Here is a 27,268-nt window from a genome sequence, read left to right as displayed (position 1 = left end):
TAATATCACAAGGTCAGTCTAATATCACAAGGTCAGTCTAATATCACAAGGTCAGTCTAGTCTAATATCACAAGGTCAGTCTAATATCACAAGGTCAGTCTAGTCTAATATCACAAGGTCAGTCTAATATCACAAGGTCAGTCTAGTCTAATATCACAAGGTCAGTCTAATATCACAAGGTCAGTCTAATATCACAAGGTCAGTCTAGTCTAATATCACAAGGTCAGTCTAATATCACAAGGTCAGTCTAGTCTAATATCACAAGGTCAGTCTAGTCTAATATCACAAGGTCAGTCTAATATCACAAGGTCAGTCTAATATCACAAGGTCAGTCTAGTCTAATATCACAAGGTCAGTCTAATATCACAGGGTCAGTCTAGTCTAATATCACAAGGTCAGTCTAGTCTAATATCACAAGGTCAGTCTAGTCTAATATCACAGGGTCAGTCTAATATCACAAGGTCAGTCTAATATCACAAGGTCAGTCTAGTCTAATATCACAAGGTTAGTCTAGTGACTAGTCTAATCAGTAAGTAAATAAAACTTTATTTTTATAGCGCCCTTCTCACCATGAGTGCACAGAGTGCTTCACAGCATTTTAAAACATCAGTAAAAATACAATAAATAAATGTTTAGGGGGGGGGGGGGCTTGCCCATGGAGGGCTCTGTAGGAGGACACACACCAGCACCTTGTAGTTTACCGGGAGCCAGTGAGTGCAGGGACGCAGGGATGGGGGTGATGTGGCATGAATCAGTCTAGTATCAGCAAACCAGGAACTAGAAGTAACCTCTGGATTTAAAAAAAAATGACTCACCTCAGCGTCTCTGCTTACTGTAGCCCACAGAATGCATTACGACACTGGATCACTGAACCCACAGAATGCATTACGACACTGGATCACTGAACCCACAGAATGCATTACGACACTGGATCACTGAACCCACAGAATGCATTACGAGTCGACACTGTCAAATTCTTCATATGCCCGAGGAATAAGGATTTTCCATGACTGAATAATTGTACATCTTGCTGTAGTCATGCCTAGGGCTGGGTGTCATTTGATAATTTTCGATACCAATGCCAATACGATAATATACGTGGGATCCGATACTGACTGATACCAAAAAACGATTTTCGATACTTTACTTTGCTGAGTTATGTGTGTGCTGTGTGGAGCCAATCTGAGGCTTTGTTACATTTTGGATGCTTTTGGATTGTGGTTGAACAGAATAAGTATTGTACAACACAGAAGGTTAACCCTTTCACTGCCACACGATAAAGGGTTAACCCTTTCACTACCACACTACAGAAGGTTAACCCTTTACTATTTGCGCTAAAGCTCAGCGCCGTCTGAAAGCCAAGGAGCTGAGCTTCCTTCACATATATTACGGTAATCCAAAAACTGTGGGGGTTATTGAGGAAATGAACACAGGTAGAATTCTACCTGCTTCAAGGTCAACCACCAAGGTAAAATTCCGCCTAGACAAAAGTGAGTAAAAAGGAGCTTAACACATTGGTCGCCATGGGTTATATCCATCAATATAGCCAGTCTGCCACCGTTGAAAGCCTATGGAGATGTTTACCTTCTTTGCAGGGCTATAACTTTTAAAATTGTATTGCTATATTGACATTACTATGGCCCATTCAACATCGATTATCTATCGTTCAGGATGTGGGAACGTTATATTTTTTCATTGATACATTGTTGTTACTAGCGTCGAGAATATAAGTATGTTTTTAATCTTTTCTGCTGTAATTCCATAAACAGTAGTTGTTACAAAGGGTCAGATTAAACCGAATATATATATTTATTACTTGAGATACCTTGTATAATATTTGTATATCGTTTGATATCCCTTGTATATTCTTTGTATATATACACGGAATATCCCTTTACCTAGGTACAGGCCAGACCATAATATTCGTTCTCCTATTGGACAGCGACCCCCCTAGGCGCCAACGGCCATACCCCCAATGTCTAGTTCAAAGCCACCGCTAAGACATGTCTCAACATGCCCAGGTTTGCGCAGTAATACGAGACAGAACTGAGGTTGGCACTAGATTATTCACCTTACGTATAAATACGTCGCAGGTGGATACAGCAGTTAGTTAACCCAACAAGTTGAAGCCTTCACCATGATACAACGTGCTGTGAAGTGGGCCCTTTTTGCGTCTAAATAGAGCACTTAGAACCGCGTGCGAATAGGATAGTAAAAGTGTCAGAGCTTAGTGAAATAACGTCAAGTTCAACATAGTTAATGTGAAGTACCGTGCACAGGAGAATCTACACCGGCGAATGCAGAGCCTTTTCCGGCTGGATTATATTGCTTTTGGTACTGTGGCTGCTGGAGCAGAGAACCGTCTACCCCACTGCTGTGTGGGATCTACCCGTGAGGAGCATCACTCGAGCCCGTCTCTAGGAAGAGGCTGGCTGGCTTTCATCCATGCTGTCACGCATACTTGGATTATAGCTGCTGCTTTTGTCTGCCGATCGAGGGGAGTATATGTACCGCCTCCCGTAGCTGGAGCTTATTGATTCCCCGTTGATCCAGACTTTTGCATCCGAACATTCCTCCCCCATGCTGGCTTACAACCGGAGGGAACCCCCTTAGTATCTCCAGCTGACTACGAGTGTACCTTATGTAGTTCTTATGCTACAGGTGGTATTCAATTATACCCATCTTAATATGCTCATGGACTTAGGTCGCTTTCACATAGAGTTTTGGAGGACTCGGTGCGGTTCTGGGGGTGAAGTTGCAACATTGTTGCATTCTTCATTTGGTTCGCCTGCTTTCACACAGGTTTCTGTGAGACGGACCGAGACCTTCTGAATAATGTCACGCGGTCGAAAAGGGCGCTTGTCTATTGGACAGTGGAAATGTGTGTGTGGCTGCGATCCTGTGTGTGCGCGCGTGTGTGTGTACTGCGGAGCCCAGATCAGCGGAGCCGAGTTTTGACATGGCATTGATCCATTGTTCTATTGAAGCACATTACCACCATCCTCTCGCTAAACAACTTGTAGACCACGGTGTTTTTATGAGTGCCCACAAGTAGCTGTTTTAATAATATAATAAGCCGCGCGCCTCGGTAATAATAATAAGCCGCGTTTTTTCTTCCTTCTTCCCAAGATGCACAGACATATATAGATAGATAGATAGAGAGATTAGATGCAGTGTGCTTGTTTTGCAGTGAGTGCTGCGAGCAGTGGTAATAATAATCACTTCCTATATTTGGTTCGCATTTGGTTCGATGAAGCCGAACCGAGACCTACGTTTTCAGGCGGACTAGAGTTCGCCTGCTTGGTCCGCGGACCGAGTTCGACGCGCATTCACACAGACCCGAAAAACCGGACTATCGAATTCTGGTCCGAAAGTCCGGACCAAACAGCCCCTGTGTGAAAGCGACCTTACGCTCTTGACCTATTTATGCATATTCTTCGCCATACAAGCGCGACCCTAATTCTCAATACTGTAATCTACTATTGCTGCTCTTCTAATAAATATTCTAAACAGGACTTTCTTTGTTAAGCTGTGTTATTGTGTGGGTGTTCACCATATATACCGTGTACTGTATGGCCAGTAATTAAAGTACATAATCTAAGTAGTGGTTTAATAATACCATACTCTCAATACAGTCAGGGAATTGTACCCCTCAGTTACAGTAGTTATAGGCCCTGAAGCATATAGATTATCGATTGGCGTTTCTTTCCTATACACGCTATATTAAAAAATTCAAATGTATATGATCGGTATACATTATGCTTCATCATGCGTGAAGGAAAGGGGGGGGGGGGTCGTTTATAATTCCTTGATCGTCAGTAACGGCTTTATTTACTATGGGTTGATACGCTGATCAGATGGTTTGCAGTGAAATTAATAAACAATCGGGCTGAAAATAACGTTAGTGTCCTCTTACCGTGCGCCGATGAGACTGGAGGAGAACGATCCCAATTATTTGACGCCGATCTCCTACATCCATTTCTGGTTTGTATGGCGCAATAAACGCCGAAATCATATTGATTATTGCGTTATGAAAGTGATCCAAATGCACTATAGTGTTTGTCTGGAGTCCCGTAACAAGATGTGACTGCCGGAGGGATTTCCTCGACGCACCGATCGCCACTTCCTGTTTTGGCGAGAGTGTAACTCGCCGACCATCCACCAGGCGGCGGTATTGAGGCGTTGCAATCTCATACAGGGTCCCGCTGGAGTCCGGACGTTGGCTGGATGAATTATGAATGCCATGGCGAAAAAATGTAATATTGATCCCAAAAACGGCGTACGCCGTTGTTGTCGTTCAACGCATGGCGGGCAATAACGACTTACGCCGTTTATGGCGCACAATGTGTTAAGAAGAATAAATCTAAAAGACCAGGGTTCACAAACTTTATTGCAGTTGCATAATAGTTCCAAGTTCAAAATGTACATTGTGCAAAGTTAAATTGATGTTCAATTGCAGTGTCTACTTCACTAAAAACCTGTACAAATCCGATTCCGATTTTAGTTTTTCTTGTGTTTGATACAGTTTGATACACACTCAAAACATACAGTAAGTTAAAACAATAACGGATATTGAAAGCTGAAGAAGTTCTGAAAAAAGCGTGAAAAGCACTTACTCACAGCACATTCTCTGACAAGTACACAGCAATAACAACTACATGGACCCAGACGGACTGTTTCTCTGACAAGTACACAGCAATAACAACTACATGGACCCAGACGGACTGTTTCAGGCTGATTGATTGAAAATTAAAATTTTGTATAACAGATGGGTACAATACAGTAGGGGTGGACGGTATAAACAGTATACGGTATAAACGGTATGGATTTTGACTATACCTTGTGACCGGTAGAGCAACACAGTGTGGAGGGAGGGGGCTGACAGGAGCGGAGCCAACGCTAGCCCGCCAAGACAGGGCTCCACAGTGCAACTATTTCACTCGCATTTCCCCCTAAAAATAGATATGTGCGAACTGGAAAAATTATTTAGGAGCACAGAGGCTTTGCGTAGTGGTCGCGTCAACGCGCAATTGTCATTTCATAATAGACACAGAACAGAGCAGACCTTCAATTCTAGAAGCAAACTAGCTCTTCAGCCCTGCGTTGCACACAGCTGTGTGACAACTTCTCTCGCGAGTCGCGCAGTTTCTATGTGTGATGTAAACTCTGCGACGGGTCAGTTTCTATGTGTAATGTAAACTCTGCGACGGGTCAGTTTCTATGTGTAATGTAAACTCTGCGACGGGTCCAATGGTCTAACATGATTTGCATCCTCGCCATTCCGGAATACCCACGTTGCGCTAAAATCTTAAGTAATGTTAAATGTTGTTGTAGCCTCAGCAAGCTAACGTTAGCTCTCCTAGCAGCCTGTTGATGTAGCCTCAGCAAGCTAACGTTAGCTCTACTCCTAGCAGCCTGTTGATGTAGCCTCAGCAAGCTAACGTTAGCTCTACTCCTAGCAGCCTGTTGATGTAGCCTCAGCAAGCTAACGTTAGCTCTACTCCTAGCAGCCTGTTGATGTAGCCTCAGCAAGCTAACGTTAGCTCTCCTAGCAGCCTGTTGATGTAGCCTCAGCAAGCTAATGTTAGCTCTACTCCTAGCAGCCTGTTGATGTAGCCTCAGCAAGCTAACGTTAGCTCTCCTATCAGCCTGTTGATGTAGCCTCAGCAAGCTAACGTTAGCTCTACTCCTAGCAGCCTGTTGATGTAGCCTCAGCAAGCTAACGTTAGCTCTCCTAGCAGCCTGTTGTTGTAGCCTCAGCAAGCTAACGTTAGCTCTCCTAGCAGCCTGTTGATGTAGCCTCAGCAAGCTAACGTTAGCTCTCCTAGCAGCCTGTTGATGTAGCCTCAGCAAGCTAACGTTAGCTCTACTCCTAGCAGCCTGTTGATGTAGCCTCAGCAAGCTAACGTTAGCTCTACTCCTAGCAGCCTGTTGATGTAGCCTCAGCAAGCTAATGTTAGCTCTACTCCTAGCAGCCTGTTGATGTAGCCTCAGCAAGCTAACGTTAGCTCTACTCCTAGCAGCCTGTTGATGTAGCCTCAGCAAGCTAACGTTAGCTCTACTCCTAGCAGCCTGTTGATGTAGCCTCAGCAAGCCAACACCGGCTCCTCCCCTAGCAGCCCTCCCCCTCACTCTCTCTCTCTCCCCCTCCCTCTCCATCTCTCTCTCTCTCTGCTAACAATCCTGATTTGATTCTTGAACCTATTTCATTCCAAAGGAATATATTGATGGACATTAGCTATAGTATATAGCTCAGCAGCAATTTTTTTTTTTATTATTATTTATGTTTCAACAATGACAAAAAAAGCCAGCGGTCGACCGACATAGCAAACGCTGTCACTGTTTACTTGTGTAAGGACATGGTTCCTTTTCAAACTGTCGATCGAAAGGGCTTTAAAGACATGGTCAAAACACGATCCAAGATATGCGTTACCTGCCAGCAGACACTTGAGAAAAGGTTTTGCATTTTTCTATTGCAGTTTTGCACAAGAAATGTTCTTAAAATACCTCTGTACTATGTGAAATATGTCCTAGTAATACAATAGTACAGTAATAGCTGCCAGTGTTTTACCCCTTCAGAAGCATGTATATAGACATTTTAAGATAAGTTAATATACCGTGATATATACCGTTACCGTCTATGCTTCAAATTATAGCGTGATATACATTTTAGACCATACCGTCCAGCCCTACAGTACAGTACGGCTCAATACATACAATTGTTAAGGGGATGCAGACCAGAGAAAGACTTTCGTCTTGTTTACATCAGGGTCCCCCATTTTTTATTTGATTCGATTTGAAATCTTTATTTCGAACATGTAAATGAATACAAACTAAATAAATAACTAAACAAAATCAAAACATAACTCAAACTAAATAAATAACTAAACAAAAGCAAAACATAACTCAATTTACATGTTCGAAAATGAATTTTCAATTCATCATAACATTTATGACGTACAGATATACAGATATACAGTACTGTTACATCCAGACATTTATGACATACAAGATATAGAAATATACAGTACTGTTTATTTACAGACAGAGTTTCTAAAAGAGAATATATACATTTGAGGGGGAAGAAACTGTACATTGAAGGGGGTTGGGGGCTGAGGTTTAAAATCCACCCTGCTGTCTCTTGTGTGTCACTACCAGATACCTTGGGATATGCGTGAAGGAGGACAAACTCTACCCCATCCTAGAGGTGAGTTCTAACACCCGTGAGTCACCGCTGTTTGCACGTGTGAGTGCAGGCATTGTGTGAAGCACTGAAATAAACTGATAAGGAGCGTTAACAAGTCATTTCAAGTTGAGACTATAATGAAACTATACTGTGTTTTTTTTTGCATGCACCAATGACTATAGAAATATTAAAGTTCATGAGTTTTTATATAAAGTGAAAATGGCTTTTTTTTTTTTTTTTAACTATTAGGACGCATTATAATCTAAACAATATATTTATAACCGTTTTACTGAGGAAAAGAAAAAAATATCAGATTGCATATATTATGGGTGAAATGCCCCTTTAACCACTACATGAAGGAGGTCCATAGTAACCAGGATGATATGTTGGACTGTTCCAGTACGTGAGCGGGGGGTGTCTGGAGGAGCTGCTGGCTCGGGAGGACCTCCCCCTCTGCTGGAGGGAGAAGGTGGACCTGGCCTGTGACATCGCCAGGGGGATGATCTACCTGCACTACAAGAACATCTACCACAGAGACCTCAACTCTAAGGTAAGAGACTTTAGCTGCTCTACTGTGACTTTAGAGACCTCAACTCTAAGATAAGAGATCTTAACCGAATGAATGAATGAATGAATGAAGAATGAATTAATGAATGAATGAATGAATGAATGAATGAATGAATGAATGAATGAATGAATGAACGAATGACGTTTTTTTTTCGGTCTTGTTTACAGACAAATCAAACACACCTGTGTGGACTTAAAAAAAAATAAAAAATGTAAAGCAAATCACAAATGTACATATTCAAGGCAAGCTCACACACAAAAATCCAAAATCAACGAACGAAAAAAAGGAATAGGCTGAAGCACGTGCTTATTTTTGCCTATCCTTTACAAATTCTTAAAAACTAAATATATTTTAATATAAGAAAGAAAAACTTAAAATATGCTGCAAGATATAATTTTTTGAAAGAAAAAACTAATGTTTGATGTTTTACTCAAAACGAAAGGTTAAGTATATAACCTAGTTATATGAGTACTGGCTGAGCGTCTCGCTCTTCGCCATATTGAGATATACCTCATCTCCAGTACCTACTGTACTTCATTAAAAAAAACAATGCACCCATGCACTTGACCAGGCCCCGCCCCAGTGTCCCCTATAAGACACCGGACATGGTCATACTCGCCCTTCCTCGGGAAAAGTTTTCCATCAAGAAAAACCCAATCAAGGGACCTCAGGGCGCGCTAAGAGCGAGACGCTCAGCCAGTACTCATATAACTAGGTTATATACATAACCTTTCATTATATATTCGTACTGGCCAATCGCCATATTGAGATATGGGGCAGAGCAGACGCGTGGCCCGACAAATGTACCCCCTGAGGACCCGCAAGCCCTACCACCAGGGGGGAGGGGAGTCCCGTCCACCCGCCCGTTCTAGTGAAGAGGGGGCGGCAGTCAACTCCACCAAAGTGCGGAAAATAGGGAACCCCTAAAAACGCACAGCACAGGCGGGACCACGTGTGACACAACACATTGTGGCCCACACCCACACACCCCTGCTAACCCACCGAAGGGCGGGACGCAGGGGAGGTCCCAGACCTCAGAACCGCCTGGGAGACAAAACCCCCAGTCATGTCCATGAGGTAAAACCTAACGAAGAGACCCGGGGAGGACCAGGAGGCCGCAGCACAGATGTCCTCCACCGAGGCCCCCCCTAACAAGGCGGCAGAGGCTGCCACCCCACGAGTGGAGTGCCCCCTGACACCCCCAGGGGGGGCCAGCCCAGCCAACGTGTAGCAAAGGGCAATGCCCTCGCACAACCAATGTGACAGGTGCTGCTTGGACAGCGCCTTACCAGCGCGAGAGCCACCGTAACAAACAAAGAGCTGGTCGGTAGCCCTGAGGTCCTGAGTCCGGCTGAGGTAAACCCCCAAAGCCCGGACTGGACACGACAGGTGAAGGCTCGCCTCTAACTCACCAGCGTGAGGAGGCGGATGAAACGCCTGAACCACAATATCCCTGGAGCGAAAAGAGCTCCGGATATTTTTTGGCACGAAGACTGGATTAGGCCTCAGAGTCGCACCGCTATTGAATAGACAAGCACTCAGGCCGCACGAGAGAGCACAAAGCGCACCCACACGCTTAGCGGAGGTGATGGCCAGCAGGAACGCAGTCTTGAAAGCTGTTCCAAAGACGCCTGCTCAAACGGGGCCTCAGACAACCGGCCGAGGACCAGTTGGAGGTCCCAACTCGGAGACAGAGAACGTTCCACCGGCTTAAGGCGCAGAGCGCCAAGCAGGAAACGCTTCACAAGAGGGTGGTTGAACAACGTAACGCCCTCAAACCCCACACGACAAGAGGATATATATACCCTCACCGTCGAAACCGACAGTCTATCCAAAATAGACTGAAGGAAGGAAAGGACAGCGTCCAGGGGGCAGGACACCGGGTCCAAGCCCCCCACTCTACACCACTCTTGGAAAATACACCACCTACCCGCGTAAACCGCGATAGTGGAGGGAGCATGCGCGTTCCGGATGGTGTCGACCACAGAAGGGTCCATCCCCTCAAGACTCACCCTCTCAACAGCCAAACCATCAACAGCAGGCCCAGCACAGGGAACTGCCACAGAGACCCGTGCGCCTGAGAGAGGGCCCGCGACGACCAATGAACAGGCCACGGCGGGGCTATCAAGAGCTGGATCAGGACCGGGAACCACACAGCTGTCCGGCGCGATCAGGATCAAGGTCCTGCGCTCCCGACGTATCCGCACCAACAACTGACCTATCAGATGTATGGGGGGAAAAACGTACAGAATCCCGGGCGGCCACGGAATCGGTCCCAGACCTTCCCGACTATGTCCGGACGTAATCCCCACTCGCCAGGGTGAGGACCGCCCCGCGACATCACACCTGCACCCACATTCACCCTGTCGGGGATGTGGAGAGCCCTCAGGCTGCGCATATGGAGAACGCCCATAGCCAGCCGACCGCCGCTTGGTGCAGACGGGGGGAGCGTACTCCTCCCTGTCTGTCGATATACGACGCTGACGTCGTATTGTCCATCCTGATCAAAACACTGTTTGAGGACCAGAAGGACTGCCTTCAATTCCAACACATTGAATGTAGCGCAGACCGGGCAGCATGGTCTTGCCAGCTGCCCCCTACTGCGTTGGCCCGACGCGTCCCCCCCCCAGTGAGGGAGGCATCGGTGAAGACTGTGACGTGTGACAGCCTGCTGCCCATGGGGACCCCCCTGGTGAGGGCCGCAGGCCTGCTGCCCATGGGAACCTTAGCCGCTTCCACTTGCCTCTCACCGGGTCTATTTCCATAGTGGAAAACCACCTCTGTATCCTCCTCATGAGGTGAAGAGGAGGCCAAGAGGGACCACGGAATGAGCAGATGCCATCATACCGAGCAGGCGCATCACGGACAGCGTCGTAACCGTCCTTGGTGAAGATGCGGGGAGCCAGAGAATAGCCGAACGGCAGCCTCTGGTACTCATACGCTAAACCCTGCAAAGGAAGCGTAGATAAGCCCTAGGATGGAAGATCGGGGATGCGAATACGCATCCTACAGGTCTATGGAGGAGAACCAGGCCCCCACCTGACAGTGTTCAACAGGTGGGAGATGGTCCAAAATGCTGGACCTTCCATGGGACAGGTCCAGCATGGGTCTGACACCCCCCCCCCTCCAGATTTCTCGGGCACCAGAGAATACCGGGAGGAAACGCCACGCATCACATCCTCCTTTGGGACCACGACGATGGCTTGCTTCGGCCACAGAGATTGGATCTCGTTGGCCAGAGCCGTCACTGCTGGTGACCCTGACAATAGGGTCTGTACCAAACCTGAAAACGGGTGGGGTTGTGTAAACACAAGTCCCTGCCTCAGCGTTCTCTCCATCCACCTCGACATATGGTACTGCTGTAGCCATATGTGATGATACTCCAAAAACGCACCCGCCGCCATTTGGCGCTGGTCCGCTAGGAACTGTAGATAGGCGGCCCGGTCCCGCCCGCTGTGCGTAGCCAACCCTGGACCCGCTAACCGTGCGAGCAGAGCGTTCCGTGGAGTCGGGACATCGGTCCCTGACACTACCCACGAGGGGGACCGTGACAGAAAGGGCCGGTTTGATACGGGAGAAGCTGACATTATACCAGGTGACAAAAGCTCCCCCACTGAACACCCCTCCAGCATGGACCACTGAGGACTTATTCTGCAGCTGGACATGCAAGGTGTGAGGCCCCCACACTGCCCGATAGGGTGGGTTCCTACACACCGTAGCCTTGCAGTGATATTACTACCACCCAAATCACGCGCGCCTGCCAGACCACTGCCGGTCTTCCGGGAGTGGGAGGCACTAACGTGATACCCGGCCTGGCGAAGGCGAGGCCGGGGGAACCCGCACTGTTTGCTTCAAGAGGTCTCGAGCCCCCCTGCTGACAACCTTTGTAGTTGACAGATGTAACACCAGGCTCAACCAAACACAGACGCAGAACGTGTGGCGTGGGAGCCGCTTGACAGTACAACATTCTCATGGACAGACCCAGTCTCAGCCCCTGTCCCCATGAGAAGCGAAACGTGGGGCCGCTTGCGCTTCATTGAAGACACGCGGCCCGCAGCCAAAGGAAACAAATCAGAGCCCTTATCCCGCTGGTGTTGGGGGGGGGGAGTGACCGGAGAGCGAGCTGCACACAGCTAGACGGCGACGGTTTTTTAGGGCGTGCTCATCTAATGTAGCCGATCCTTCGACCGCCAAGGCTGTCGGCCTTGCGGTCACCTGTTGACGTTGTGCCCAGGGTACCACAGGCGGGGGAAGCATGGCCGCTGGTTGAGGGCCTCGCCACAGCCGCTGGCGAGGCCGTGCTCTCACCTCTGGCTGCGCGAGGAGGTGTGGGGTCTAGGTCAAATACCGCCCGCGCTCCAGCGGAAAGACCAAAGTCCCTCTGCGGAGAGGGGAGCCCTGAGGAGGGAAACATTTATTTTTAACTTCTCACCCCCTCAAAGGGAGACTAATCCAACCAAGATGTCTGTAAACAAGCGTTGACAGCATCCTAGCCCTCCCTGCGGTTATAGCTTGCGGTTAGGTCAAAGCTAATAACATCAAAACCTTGCGCGATGTTTCGACGTCGGCTGGCCTTCAAGGCCCCGCCACCCGACACCATTTTTGACAGAAAAAAACAGCAATTCGAACAAAGTTACTAATCGCTGCTAATTCTATACCGTGGCGGTATAGGCCTAACAGCCCACCAGCCACCCGCCGGGCCGACTCACCTCATGGCGTCGGCCGGGCGGGGCACTGTTCCAACATGCCAGAGGCAAAGGACTGATGCCACCTGCTTCACAAGCACGGAGCACCAGTGGTGGTTGCAACCAGCAACCTCCACTGTGGTGTGCACCCATGAAGGGGTTAATGAATAAATGAACTAAAACTCCACTAACACACTGCAGAATGGGCTAGCCCATACACACAACGTTAAGGAGATGCAGACCAGAGAAACACCAGTCTCGCACACCATTCATAATATTCACAAAAAGCACACCAGCCTTAGGCCTCAGCCCATTCACCCATGAAAAAGGTAAACAAGCCCCCGTCAACACTCCCAACAGTAGACACCGATTGACCGTCAGCATGAATGGTTAAGAGGAGGGAAGACCTTTTTTTAAAAGGACAGCCCTCAGCGGGGAATCAAACAGAACAGTAACCCAGCAGCGTGAACACTTTGGGCAACGCACATGTACTTCCGCGTTTCTCTGATTGGCCGAGCGCCTTCCGCGTTTCTCTGATTGGCCGAGCGCTAAACTCCAGGAGAGAGGAGAGGCTGAAAACCCGTAGTTCGCTGAAAACCCATAGTTCTTGCGTAGGGGGAGCTTAGTATTCCTGCCTCTGAGGAGCGCGTCGCGGCTCATGCGCATGCGCGCGCTCGGCCAATCAGAGAAACGCGGAAGTACATGTGCGTTGCCCAAAGTGTTCACGCAACCCAGCATCGTAGCATAGCGTTAGCCGCGAGCTCCAGGATAACCGGGAAAACGACAACGTTTACCCAGATATCCTGCCCCTTGCGCCAATACACAACTCGGTTGTCTCACGGGACAACGAGCAGCATCACTAACGCCAGCATTGTTATGCCTGGTGGCGCAGACCCTACCTATGCGCGACTTAGCCTGACAGCTAGCCGCCGCGCGACGTCCCTTGATCCGCTGTCAGAAGACGAGGAAACCCCAGGACAGGGCCGACGCGCCATTGGAACGTGCCGAGAAGATTCCAGGGGCTGGAAAATCTCCGGCAAAAACCCAACATTGTTCAATTTCTCTCTGCATTTCATAACAGCTAGTTCATGAAAAAAAAGAGGAAGGGCGAGTGTGACCATGTCCGGTGTCTCATAGGGGGACACTGGGGCGGGGCCTGGTCAAGTGCATGGGTGCATTGTTTTCGTTAATGAAGTACAGTAGGTACTGGAGATGAGGTATATCTCAATATGGCAAAGAGCGAGACGCGATTGGCCAGTACGAATATATAACTGTACTCCTGAATTATTTTATCCTTTAAGGCTTTTTTAAATCTCCCCTGAGAAGTACACAACTGCTCTACTTTCATTTTTGAGATCTCAACTCTTATGATAAGGGACCTTAGCTGCTCTATTTTAACTTTATAGACCTCAACTCTAAGATAAGGGACTTTAGCTGCTCTATTTTAGCCCGTCTATCTAAGCATTATGATGTTGCTGTCCCCCAAGCTCGCCTGGATCCAGAACCAGAGGATTCCCGCTCCAGCACACTTTAAAGTTATTCTAGTGAAACAGAAGACAATTCCATCTCGAGTATCAGGCAATAATCATCCCCTCAATCTTACGGAACTACGGAGACAGGATACGCTTCCCTCCCTTCGACTTTCATTTTGCTCGAGGATGGATCTCACTTTGATGATGATCTCACGTGACGTCAGCATCGCCGAGAGGGCCGGGGCGAAGTTCCGGGCTCGGAGTTAGAGAAGATAAAAAAAAGCGTTTTCTCTCCCTGCAATAACATCCCGGTTGGCTAATTTATGTCAAACTGTTGTGAACAAAGCAGCATAAGTGTAGGGCTGTCAGCCACGCCACACAGACTCAGACACAGACTCTTCTCTGTTTGTGTGGGGAGGGATATATTATAGAACTCTGATTTGGGTGCTGGGTGGAGGGTGGAGGTGGGAGGGTGGAGGTGGAAGGGGGAGGTGGAGGGTGGGAGGTGGGAGGTGGAAGGGTGGAGGGTGGGGGGTGGAGGGGGGAGGTGGAGGGTGGAGGTGGGAGGTGGAGGGTGGAGGGTGGGAGGTGGAGAGGGGAGGGTGGGAGGTGGGAGGTGGAGGGTGGGAGGTGGAGGGTGGAGGGTGGGAGGTGGAGGGGGGAGGGTGGAGGTGGAGGGTGGAGGGGGAGGGTGGAGGGGGGAGGTGGAGGTGGGAGGTGGAACTGTGTGTGTCTCCTGGTTGCCAGGCTCTGTAGAAGTGTCCATTAGTAATGCACAACACAAGAGCAGCTTATTGTGATGTTAATCCTCTCAAACCGCGTAAACATGCTTCCTTTGTGCGCCAGTGCCAGCGTGCCACACACACACATCTCACTGTGTGTCACAACAAAGTAGTGGGCAGTGACCTCTCCCTCACAACCGCCCCACACCTCATCCGGATGGATGATAATTGTGACCAATGACGTTTTCTTCTACGTACTACTGACATTCAACCGCATCACCCAAGGGGGCCACAAGGGGGGGGGGGGTTAATCGATTTGGCTCCGGCCTCGGTTGCGGCATTTAATAACCACTGAAATAATTGGTCTTTTCTACGGTGTACTGTTCCTCTTGCCGGGATCCCCTACCGGTGTCATTAGTGTTGGCCAGCGGCCACCCGGCCATCTATCTTAAGCGCAGAACAAACGGGTGCTGAGCTCACAGTGGGCAGGGGAGGGCAGGGTTCACGGCCAGGTGCTGAGCTCACAGTGGGCAGGGGAGGGCAGGGTTCACGGCCAGGTGCTGAGCTCACAGTGGGCAGGGGAGGGCAGGGTTCACGGCCAGGGAGTTGACAACACGAGAGAGAGAAACTGTCATGTATTCAAAGGGGATAAATGAGCTCAGTTTCTTTGCCCGGGAGCCTCTGTATGTCTCTGTTCCGTGTGACACCTCATTAAAAGACTGGTCGAGGATTCAGTCCAAATACGTTGGACAGTGTAAATCCAACTAGTGGAACGCTCGCGGCCACGAGGCTTCGTCACTTCCTTGTTTCAGATAAACTTATTAAACCAAGTCGCTGCAGGTCTGGTGGACAGGCTGTACTGTTTCTGGCAGTTAGTTCTGTATATTACTAGAATGTACTAGTCTTAGCTCTCTGTCACCCCTTTTTACTGGAACTGAGACTTTTATCTATTACCAGAATATCAAAATCAAACACTTAGGCCTCTCTCTCTCTCTCTCTCTCTCTCTCTCTCTTAGGCCTTACACTATCACCTTACACACGTACAAATTATAAGAGCTCACATATTTTTAAATCTCTCTCTCTCCCTCTCTCTCTCTCTTCTCTCTCTCTCTCTCTCTCTCTCTCGTCTCTCATCTCCTCTCTCTCTCTCTCTCTCTCTCTCTCTCTCTCTCTCTCTCTCTCTCTCTCTCTCTCTCTCTCTCTCTCTCTCTCTCTCTCACTCTCACTCTCTCTCTCTCTCTCTGCATGGAGGTGATGGACCAGTGCTAAATTTAGCGGTCAGGTCTGGGAGAGAAATATAATGACAGGCTACTGACTAAGTGGAGAGAGAGAGAGAGAGAGAGAGACGAGAGAGAGAGAGAGAGAGCGAGAGCGAGAGAGAGAGGTTCCAGTGGTTCCTGTTGTAATGGGAGCCAGATGCTGAGCCGTCAGTCCTCGGTACACAGCCTGCTTTCACACACACACACACACACACACACACACACACACACACACACACACACACACCACACACACACGCACGCACACACACAGCCGTACATCTCCCCTTCTGTGTGTCTGCCTCTCGTCTGATTATTGTTTTGTATTTTTCATACATTTTTATTAGTTTAACCCATTCACTACCACACTACAGAAGGGTTAACCTTTTCACTACCACACTACAGAAGGGTTAACCCTTTCACTACCACACTACAGAAGGTTAACCTTTCACTACCACACTACAGAAGGTCAACCCTTTCACTACCACACTACAGAAGGGTTAACCCTTTCACTACCACACTACAGAAGGTTAACCTTTCACTACCACACTACAGAAGGTTAACCCTTTCACTACCACACTACAGAAGGTTAACCTTTCACTACCACACTACAGAAGGTTAACCCTTTCACTACCACACTACAGAAGGTTAACCTTTCACTACCACACTACAGAAGGTTAACCCTTTCACTACCACACTACAGACGGTTAATTTGGTAGTAAAAGGGTTCACCTTCTGTAGTGTGGTAGTGAAAGGGTTAACCTTCTGTAGTGTGTTACTGAAAGGGTCAACCCTTTGTCGTGGGCAGTGAAAGGGTTAACCTTCTGTAGTGTGGTAGTGAAAGGGTTCACCTTCTGTAGTGTGGTAGTGAAAGGGTCAACCCTTTGTCGTGTGGTAGTGAAAGGGTTAACCTTCTGTATTGTCACAGTGAAAGGGTTAACCCTTTGTCGTGGGCAGTGAAAGGGTTAACCTTCTGTAGTGTGGTATTGTAGGTGAGGAGGAGTGAATGAATGAATGAATGAAAACTTTATTTAACAGATTGCAGAATGGGTACAATACAGTACGGCTCAATACATACAATTGTTAAGGGGATGCAGACCTGAGAAAGACGTTTGTCTTGTTTCCATCAGGGTCCCCCATTTTCAATTCATATAGACATTTATGACATACACAACATACATGACATTTATGGCATAGGGACATATAGGTATTTAGTACTGATACATTTGTGACATAACGGTATTCAAATATACAGTACTGTTACCCCTAGATCCTGACAGAGTATATACATATGATGGGGAGGGGACTGTACATTAGGAGGGGGTGGGTGGGTGGGAGGGAAATATACATACGGCAGGGAGGGAATATATACATGCGGTGGTGAGGAGACTGTCTATAGGAGGTGGTGGGGGTTTTGGGCATTTACGGTGGCCAGTTTCGAATTGCAGCCTCCCGTAGGTGCTCTTTAAGAGCGGTTTTGAATGTGGGCAGGGATTCACATTCCTTTACAGCTTTGGGTAGGGCGTTCCACATTGTTGTGGCATAATTGCGAAACGTGTTTAGTCCCTTGTTTGAGCCGAATCTGGGTTTAACATGATTTGTTGAGCTTCCTCTGGTGTAGTGGTTGTGGTATTCACTGACCTTTGGGAAGTATTTTGACATGTACATGGGCACCCCGGTCATATAGTGTATCTTGTAGACCAGGCCCATTGCAAGTTGCTGTACTCCGTTGTCTACTCTAAGCCATCCTAGGTTGGCAAAGTGGGCAGGGGTGAGGTGGGTTCTGGGGTTCAGGTCAAGTAGTAGTCTGACCAGTTTGTTTTGTGATGTTTGTAATTTTGTTTTAAGCGCCTTTGAGGTGCTTTGGTACCATGAGGTGCACGCATAGTCGTAGTACCCCTGAATGAGTGCTCCTGCCAGAGTCTTCAGGGTATTCTTGTTTACCAGAGAGGAGATCCGGTACAAGAATCTAGTTCGTTGGTTGACTTTTTTTATTACATTGGATGCCATTTTGTCACAGGAAAGATTTGCCTCTAGGATGGAACCCAGGTAGGTAATTTCGTCTTTCCTTGTGACAATATTGTCACCCACTGTAACTGAGAAGCCGTCGGTCTTGCTGAGTTTGTTATTTGAACCGAAGAGAATAGACTCTGTTTTGCCCATGTGTAATGATAGTTTGTTATCAGCGAGCCATATGCAGATTTTGCCTAGTTCCGTGCTGAGGGTTTTTTCAACCTGCAATTTGTTCTTGTCAGAGACCAGCAGGGCTGAGTCGTCCGCAAACAGGAACAAGTTGCACTGTTCCTTGTAAAGACAGCTGGATCTCTCCTCTTTATCTCAGGTACTTCTGTCTGCTGTGATTTCATTTTCAGGAAGAAAAAAGTGTTTAATAAGAAGCAATAAAGTCAAGTACAATTTGCCATGTAACAAAAATCGTGCTTGCTGATGATGTGTTTAATTTGCCCGGTTCTCCCAATTCCACCCTCACTTGCCATGCAAGTCCAGTAGTCCTACACTGCCCTCTGCTGGCAGAATATCACAATGCAATTGTAATGTACCTGTAAAACAATCTGAAAGCTGAAGAGGATGCATTTATATAGTGCTGTAAAATGTTTTGCTCCATTCACTCACACATTCACACACCGATGGCGGAGGCAACCATGCAAGGTGCCAACCTGCTCATCGGGAGCAATTAGGGGTTAAGTGTCTTGCTCAAGGACACTTCGACACGCTACCTGGGAGGCGCTGGAATCGAACCGGGAACCTTCCAATTACCAGAAGAACACTCTACCTCCTGAGCCACTGTCGCATATAGTTACACACACACAGTCCCCCACACACATGCATTTCATCAGAGAGGTCAGAGTGCAAGGTGGCACATAGTGCAGTGCCCCTGGAGCAGGTTTGGGGATCAGTGTCTTGCTCAAGGGCACTTAGGCAGGATGGTGGGCATCGTAGAAGTACTGTAACACCAGCCACCCTTCAGTCACCAGCTCACAGCTGGAATACACCCTCCTGTCAGTGGCGGGGATCGAACCGGCGACCTTTTGGTTACTGGCTGGCCTCTTTACCTCTCTAGACCATCAGAAAGCTGCCTTCTATGTTAATAGAAATAGAATAGAAATACTTTATTCATCCAGAGGGAAATTTGGTTCTACAAATCACTCACAGTAAACAGTGAACATTTAGGTGGACAAAACAAAAGTCACGAATAAGAATAAAAATAAGACTAAGAATAAAATTAAATAAACATAAAATACAGATATTTGCACTACAACTCATACCTCATTGCACCCTCCCCTAAGTTGTACCTCATCCCATTTCTGCATTGTACTGTATATTGTACTGTAACTCAGTTACACATTTCTTCTACTCTGTATTGTATATTGTATATATGTATATTGAACACTTTTGTTTACACTTGTTTAGGTACTTTTGACTTTCTATTTTTATACTTTATCTATTTTTTATCTAGCACACTCTCAGGAGCAAAACAGAAAAAAGCATTTCATATAAAAGTATTCTGTATTTTTGTATGACAACGACAACTAATAAAGAAACTTGAACTTGAAACTTACAATGGGGATTTCCTGTTCATCATCGATGCTGACAATAATATTAACAACTATTGTCCATTTTATTCTCTACCTTCCAGAACTGTCTGATCAGGGTGACGTCGCGAGGCCGGGAGGCCCTGGTCACTGACTTCGGCCTGGCCAGGGAGGTGGTGGAGCCGCCGGTCCAAGACCCCGGCAGGAAGCTCTCCCTGGTGGGCTCAGCCTTCTGGATGGCCCCCGAGATGCTCCGAGGAGAACCATACGACCGGAAGGTAGACACTGACACTTCTACATTCAACAGCTTCATTACAAACACTGTCCCTCTTCCATCGCCATGGTGACCAGGGTCAGAGACGCAGCCATGGCCATGTGGCAGACAGACAGCCTGGGAAGACAGACAGCCTGGGCAGACAGACAGCCAGGGCAGACAGACAGCCTGGGCAGACAGACAGCCTGGGCAGACAGACAGCCTGGGCAGACAGACAGCCTGCTCAGACAGACAGCCTGGGCAGACAGACAGCCTGCTCAGACAGACAGCCTGGGCAGACAGACAGCCTGGGCAGACAGACAGCCTGCTCAGACAGACAGCCTGGGCAGACAGACAGCCAGTGGCAGACAGACAGCCTGGGCAGACAGACAGCCAGGGGCAGACAGACAGCCAGTGGCAGACAGACAGCCTGCTCAGACAGACAGCCTGCTCAGACAGACAGCCAGTGGCAGACAGACAGCCTGCTCAGACAGACAGCCAGTGGCAGACAGACAGCCTGATCAGACAGACAGCCAGGGCAGACAGACAGCCTGCTCAGACAGACAGCCAGGGCAGACAGACAGCCTGATCAGACAGACAGCCAGGGCAGACAGACAGCCTGGGCAGACAGACAGCCAGGGGCAGACAGACAGCCTGCTCAGACAGACAGCCTGCTCAGACAGACAGCCAGGGCAGACAGACAGCCTGGGCAGACAGACAGCCAGGGGCAGACAGACAGCCTGCTCAGACAGACAGCCATGGGCAGACAGACAGCCTGCTCAGACAGACAGCCTGCTCAGACAGACAGCCAGGGCAGACAGACAGCCTGGGCAGACAGACAGCCTGCTCAGACAGACAGCCAGTGGCAGACAGACAGCCTGATCAGACAGACAGCCAGTGGCAGACAGACAGCCTGATCAGACAGACAGCCTGGGCAGACAGACAAGCTCAGTGTACGGGTGACATCGGGGCCCGTTGGACCTAAAGATGTTGAAAAATTACATTTTAAATTGTCCACTGTTTTATAATAAAAAAGGAAAGCACCTGGCATAGAGACAAACTATATGTCTGTGGGTCGCCCACTAAATGGCCACGCTGCAAATCAGTGATCACCATTTTATTTTTTAAATATCTCTATTTGTCATCCGTCTCCTCTGTATTTTAGGTGGGAGGTTCCACAGATGGGTTAAGCGTAGGGTTATGGTAAGGGATGGGTTCATAAACAACCTTTTAGGTGAAGATTATGACGACCAGCGGCGTCGTGACTTGGCCTCACAAGTAACTCCCCTGTCTGTGCAGCATGCTACTCACAGGCCTTAACACGTCTCCATTTCACTTGGTGAGGTGTTGTGAGGTTAAGTGTGAATCTGGGACATTTTGCATCATACTGTAATATGATGCACATTCGTTTTAGTGGAGCCCAGGACCAGACTCAAGACAGAAGGGGGACAGAGTCTTCACGGTGACTGCAGCCCCAAGGCTCTGGAACGCCCTCCTCTCTTTAGCCCTGAACACCGCTCCCTCAGAGCTCATCTTTAAAAGGCAGCTAAAAACCCACTTCTACAGGCAGGCCTTTTGAACACCCATAGCCGTTTTCTCTCTGTTCACGTCTGTTTTGTTCTAGTTTTTGTTTTTCGTTGTCTATTCTGGTGTTTTAGCTCATTTCTAATGTTTTTTTTTCTCTTCACATGTATTATTTCTTGTATTGTATTTTTTTTTGTATTGTATTTTCTACTGATGTGTTAAAAGAAATGCTGTGAAGCACTCTGTGCTCAGAAGGGCGCTGACTGACTGACTGACTGACTGACTGACTGACTGACTGACTGACTGACTGACTGACTGACTGACTGACTGACTGACTGACTGACTGACTGACTGACTGACTGACTGACTGACTGACTGACTGACTGACTGACTGACTGACTGACTGACTGACTGACTGACTGACTGACTGACTGACTGACTGACTGACTGACTGACTGACTGACTGACTGACTGACTGACTGACTGACTGACTGACTGACTGACTGACTGACTGACTGACTGACTGACTGACTGACTGACTGACTGACTGACTGACTGACTGACTGACTGACTGACTGACTGACTGACTGACTGACTGACTGACTGACTGACTGACTGACTGACTGACTGACTGACTGACTGACTGACTGACTGACTGACTGACTGACTGACTGACTGACTGACTGACTGACTGACTGACTGACTGACTGACTGACTGACTGACTGACTGACTGACTGACTGACTGACTGACTGACTGACTGACTGACTGACTGACTGACTGACTGACTGACTGACTGACTGACTGACTGACTGACTGACTGACTGACTGACTGACTGACTGACTGACTGACTGACTGACTGACTGACTGACTGACTGACTGACTGACTGACTGACTGACTGACTGACTGACTGACTGACTGACTGACTGACTGACTGACTGACTGACTGACTGACTGACTGACTGACTGACTGACTGACTGACTGACTGACTGACTGACTGACTGACTGACTGACTGACTGACTGACTGACTGACTGACTGACTGACTGACTGACTGACTGACTGACTGACTGACTGACTGACTGACTGACTGACTGACTGACTGACTGACTGACTGACTGACTGACTGACTGACTGACTGACTGACTGACTGACTGACTGACTGACTGACTGACTGACTGACTGACTGACTGACTGACTGACTGACTGACTGACTGACTGACTGACTGACTGACTGACTGACTGACTGACTGACTGACTGACTGACTGACTGACTGACTGACTGACTGACTGACTGACTGACTGACTGACTGACTGACTGACTGACTGACTGACTGACTGACTGACTGACTGACTGACTGACTGACTGACTTACTTACTTACTTACTTACTTACTTACTTACTTACTTACTGACTTACTGACTTACTTACTGACTTACTGACTTACTGACTTACTGACTTACTTACTTACTGATGAGCAGATGAACCTTGGGGGGGAGTGTACTGGTCGCAGCAGATGAACCTTGGGGGGGAGTGTACTGGTCTCTGCTCCAGATGAACCTTGGGGGGGGAGTGTACTGGTCGCAGCAGATGAACCTTGGGGGGGAGTGTACTGGTCGCTGCTCCAGTTCAGGACTGACACGTTGTCTGCGTGTGTGTATCTCCCAGGTGGACGTGTTCTCCTTTGGCATCGTGCTGTGTGAAATACTGGCCCGCATCCCTGCCGACCCAGAGATATTACCCAGGACACAGGTACCGGCAGAACCTCACAGAATCACGTGGTCGATTCGTACGAATGCATGCACCCTGCTTAGAAAAGTGGCCACGCGATGTTAGATTAGATTAGTACTTTATTGTCATTATATTTGCATACGACGAGATTTCGGAAAAAAATTTAAGGTGCAGTAATAAAATCACACAAGTGATAAAAGAGAAACATAAAATACTATACAAGAAACATAAAATACTATACAAGAAACATTAAATACCATACAAGAAACATAAAATACTATACAGAAACATAAGATACTATATGTGACGGATCGTATTGGTCTGCGTTGTGTTGATGTTAAATGTTAATGTCCCGAGGGGGAGTCGAACAGGGGAGCTCCCGCGCCGCGGGCGACGACACAGGCCGCTGCACTAAGAAGTGAATCCACTGCTATGTACCGTACCTATGCGTCTATGCGTCTGTTAACCCTGTTATGAGGAAGTGAGTTTAACTCACCAGCCCGTAATGCCACAGTCACTTGTCAACACCCCTGTTTCTGTGACTGTGGATATACTCACGGGCTTCCCCGTTACATATACAAGAAACATTAAATACTATACAATAAGACAATGTTACAATACTGTACAATATACAAAATAACAACAATATACAAAATAACAATACACAAATAACAACAATCCCAGTGTCAGACGGCAGTGGGTGGATATCGCACTTGAGGGGGAGGACGTTGCACAGTGTGGGAGGAGGGGGACAGGGGTGAGTTATTAGTGCATCATGTTAGAGTTCAGGGGGGTGACAGTCTGTCTGTCTGTCTGTCTGTCTGACAGACACATGATGCCTGCTTTGTGTTACCTTCTCCCAGGACTACGGCCTCAATGTGAGTGCGTTCAGGGAGCTGGTGATTGGCTGTCCTCAGCGGGTGGTGGAGCTAGCATCCAGCTGCTGTCTGGTGAGTAGAGAGACCACAGAGACAGAGGTAGAGAGAGATGTAGAGAGAGATAGAGAGAGGTAGAGAGAGATAGAGAGAGGTAGAGAGAGAGAGAGAGAGAGAGAGAGAGAGAGAGAGAGAGAGAGAGAGAGAGAGAGAGAGAGAGAGAGAGAGAGAGGTAAAACTAACACGCCATGAAACAGAAGTTCACAGGGTTCTCTCAGATGGTGCCAGTGGCTCCCTGACAGCAGGTGGTGCTGTGGTTGATTTAAGAGACGGGGAACGAGGGGTTAAGTGTTTCAAAGACTTTTCCAGCTCTGCTTGGACTCAGCAGTGGTTCCTGATCTCTGGAAGAATTCTATCATCACTCCAATTCCAAAGATCAGCAGACGCCAAATCCTCAACGACCTGCGGCCTACAGCCCTAACATCACTAGTAATGCAAAGTCTGGAGAACATTGTGAAATCTGATGCAATCATGCAACCAGATCAGCTCTTGACCCCATGCAATTTGCATATAGACCCGAGAGAGGTGTTGATGATGCCAAGTTATTTATTTTGAACTCTGTACATGAGCACTTAGAAAAAAAGAACACGTATGCAAGATTACTCTTTGTTGACTTTTCGTCAGCCTTCAATACAATGCAGCCTCACATACTTGTAGAAAAACGTATAAATTACTTTAACCTCGATCACCAACACATCAGATGGATTATCAGTTTTCTTACCAATAGAACTCAGAAGACAGTAAGTATAAATGGAAAAAGTTTCAAATCAATTATAATTTCCACTGGCTCACCGCAGGGCTGTGTTCTTTCTTCACTTCTTTTTGTTTTATACACAAACGATTGTCTTAGCAAATATACAAATCACCATATTGTAAAATTTGCTGACAACAGTGTTATCCTATCTCTTCTCAGTCAGTCAGATAAATCACACGGACCCATAATGCAAGACTTTGTAAACTATAGTGTGATGGCTGTTTTCTGGATCTAAACGTATCCAAAACCAAAGAAATTATTATCTCACCAAAACACATAGAAGTCACCCCAACAACCATCCACGGAGCTGAGGTGGAAATTGTCCAGAACTACAAATACTTAGGAACTGTGTTTGATGACAAACTTAAATTGAGTGACAACACAGATGTTATCATAAAAAAGGCTCATCAGCGTCTGTACTGTCTTCGAAAAACTAAACTCCTTTGGAGTCGACCAGAGAATTCGGACAATGTTTTATTCTTCCTTTATTGAGAGTATTTTAACATTTTCATTTGTATGCTGGTTCACATCCCTCTGTCAAAGAGACAAGAACAAACTGCAAGGTGTTGTCAACCTTAGCTCCAAAATGATCGACAGAACACAAAGATCCCTAATGCAGTTTAACAGCTCAAGTGCTCAAGAAAGCACATAAGATAATTGATGACTCCACACATGTCCTTCATGTGTGTTGACCTGCTGCCCTCAGGAAAGCGCTTTAGACAGCCTGCCTGCAAAACAAACCGAAGGAAATTTGGGTTTGTTCCAGAGGCCATTCGACTGGTGGCCACAGTACAAGGAAAGGTCCGTTTACAAACGTGCACCCTTTGACCCCTTGATTTTAATATTTTTGACGAAAGTGCACTTTTTATACCGACCGAATCTATTTATTTATCTATTGGACTGACAGATCAACAATGTAGGGATCCCGTTCTCGCAGTGTCATGTCTTTTATGCTTTGAAGTGTCATGTATGTCTCTTGTCCCTGTTTTGTCCTGTTCTATCTTGAATGTATAGAAATGCAGCTGTTTGTCATATCATGCCTTAAATTGCCCCTTGCGGGACTAATAAAGTTTTTTGAATTGAATTGAATGAAGTGATCTCCGCTCTCCTCTCCTCCTCACCCAGGTGGAGGCCTTCAGACGACCTGCGTTCACAGAGCTGCTGGATGAATTAGGGGAGATCGCCGAGACCCTGGAGCTGCCCCCCCCACTCCGAGGTCAGATCTGAAGGCCTGCCCCCTCACCCCCCCAGGCCCGACGTGAAGCCCTGCCCTGGGTGTCATGTGCACCTTTTTGATATTCAGATCTCTATTAGGGACCAGCAGAGTTTTTACAAGTACATTTATTTCATATCTCGATCTGACAATATGGAGTTATCAGTATATTATCAGTAAGTGTAGCTGAGGGGTACAATTCCCTGACTGTATTGTTAGATATGATATTTAATACCACTACCTCATGTACTTTAACTTCTGGCCACCCAGTACAAGATATAAGTATGATGAACACTTTCCCACCTGATGAAATGAACCAACACAAATGTACCAAATCGAATATTTAATACAGCAAAGGGTGTATACAACATTCACTTAATTACATTTATGATTTGAAATATTGGATATGCACTTTTATGGCAAATGAGTATTCGTAGGTAAATCAACATTGAATGTCCAATCTCTGGTTGCGCAGGGAGTAAGTATACAACCTGGAATATTTAGGAAACGATAGCGATGGTACTTAAATGATTATAGCTGGATACACTAAGGGGGGGGGGGGGTCCCGCTGGTTGTAAGACAGTAGGAGGGGGGGGTTAGAGAAGCCGCTGGCGGTATCCCATCTGGCCGACGGTGTCTTGGGAGAATCCAAAGTCTTAGACACAGTGCCCACAGAACCTCGGGCAGCAGACGAATACAGCTGGACCCTCTGTGGAACGGTATCTGCCGGTCCACAACGGAGAGACGTGGTGCGACCTCACGTGTAGAGCGCCGCCTCACCTGGAGTCCTCTCCAGGGGGTAATTCCAACACTCGACAGTGTTGGCCTTTATCCATGGAATAATCAAAGCACACAAAGCATAATCCAAGAGCCGTGGAAGGCTCGCCGTCGTCGGGTAGAGTAATCCAATATACAGGTCCAGTCGCTCTTGACCCGGAGCTCCTCGGATGCAATCACCACTAGGGGTCTGACCAGCCTGGATAAGCGTCCAGATAACGTCAGGAACGATGGGGGTACTGATAACTGTAGAACTCGAACCGAACGATGCACCATACATAAATAGACTATTATTAGCTTAATAGAATACGTCCAACTCGACGGTATGGTGCCAAACTATGACCATTCAACTATTAATCTACACGATATCTCAATGCCTATTCTGGGCCAAGTAGGCCCTACTACACCGCACGTGCTTCGTGGGGAGGCTTTTGCGTCTGTCACTCTGTTGGAGGGTAAAGAACTGGACTAAAAGAAAGTTCTACTTTACGAGCGCCATATATATATGCGCTATGAACAAATAGTACCACACGTATTTCGCCCGACATATTACTGCGCGGAACCGGGGGTTTGCCTCGACATGTTAGGCGGCACGATTGAACTTGGACCTAGGGGTATGGCAACCTGGCGCCAGGTT

The 27,268-nt window shown here is 47.5% G+C and overlaps 1 protein-coding gene across 1 annotated transcript in view; it reads left to right on the top strand.

Moving 5' to 3' along the window:
• LOC311248866 (dual specificity testis-specific protein kinase 1-like) overlaps positions 1-26,388 on the top strand; it is a gene marked incomplete at its 5' end in the record, with an annotated part of 62,756 nt that extends 36,368 nt beyond the window's left edge. Inside the window, 6 exons of the mRNA XM_084338095.1 lie at positions 7,159-7,207; positions 7,587-7,736; positions 19,548-19,721; positions 22,890-22,973; positions 23,816-23,902; positions 25,767-26,388. Coding sequence (XP_084194221.1) covers positions 7,159-7,207; positions 7,587-7,736; positions 19,548-19,721; positions 22,890-22,973; positions 23,816-23,902; positions 25,767-25,868 — 646 coding nt within the window. The 3' untranslated portion in view covers positions 25,869-26,388. The remainder of the gene's footprint in view (positions 1-7,158; positions 7,208-7,586; positions 7,737-19,547; positions 19,722-22,889; positions 22,974-23,815; positions 23,903-25,766) is intronic.
• Between the last annotated feature and the right edge of the window lie 880 nt (positions 26,389-27,268).

The sequence above is a fragment of the Notolepis coatsorum genome, assembly GCF_963971535.1.
Source record: "Notolepis coatsorum genome assembly, chromosome: 1".
In the NCBI taxonomy this organism is placed as follows: domain Eukaryota; kingdom Metazoa; phylum Chordata; class Actinopteri; order Aulopiformes; family Paralepididae; genus Notolepis; species Notolepis coatsorum.
This window is presented reverse-complemented; position numbering and strand designations above follow the sequence as displayed.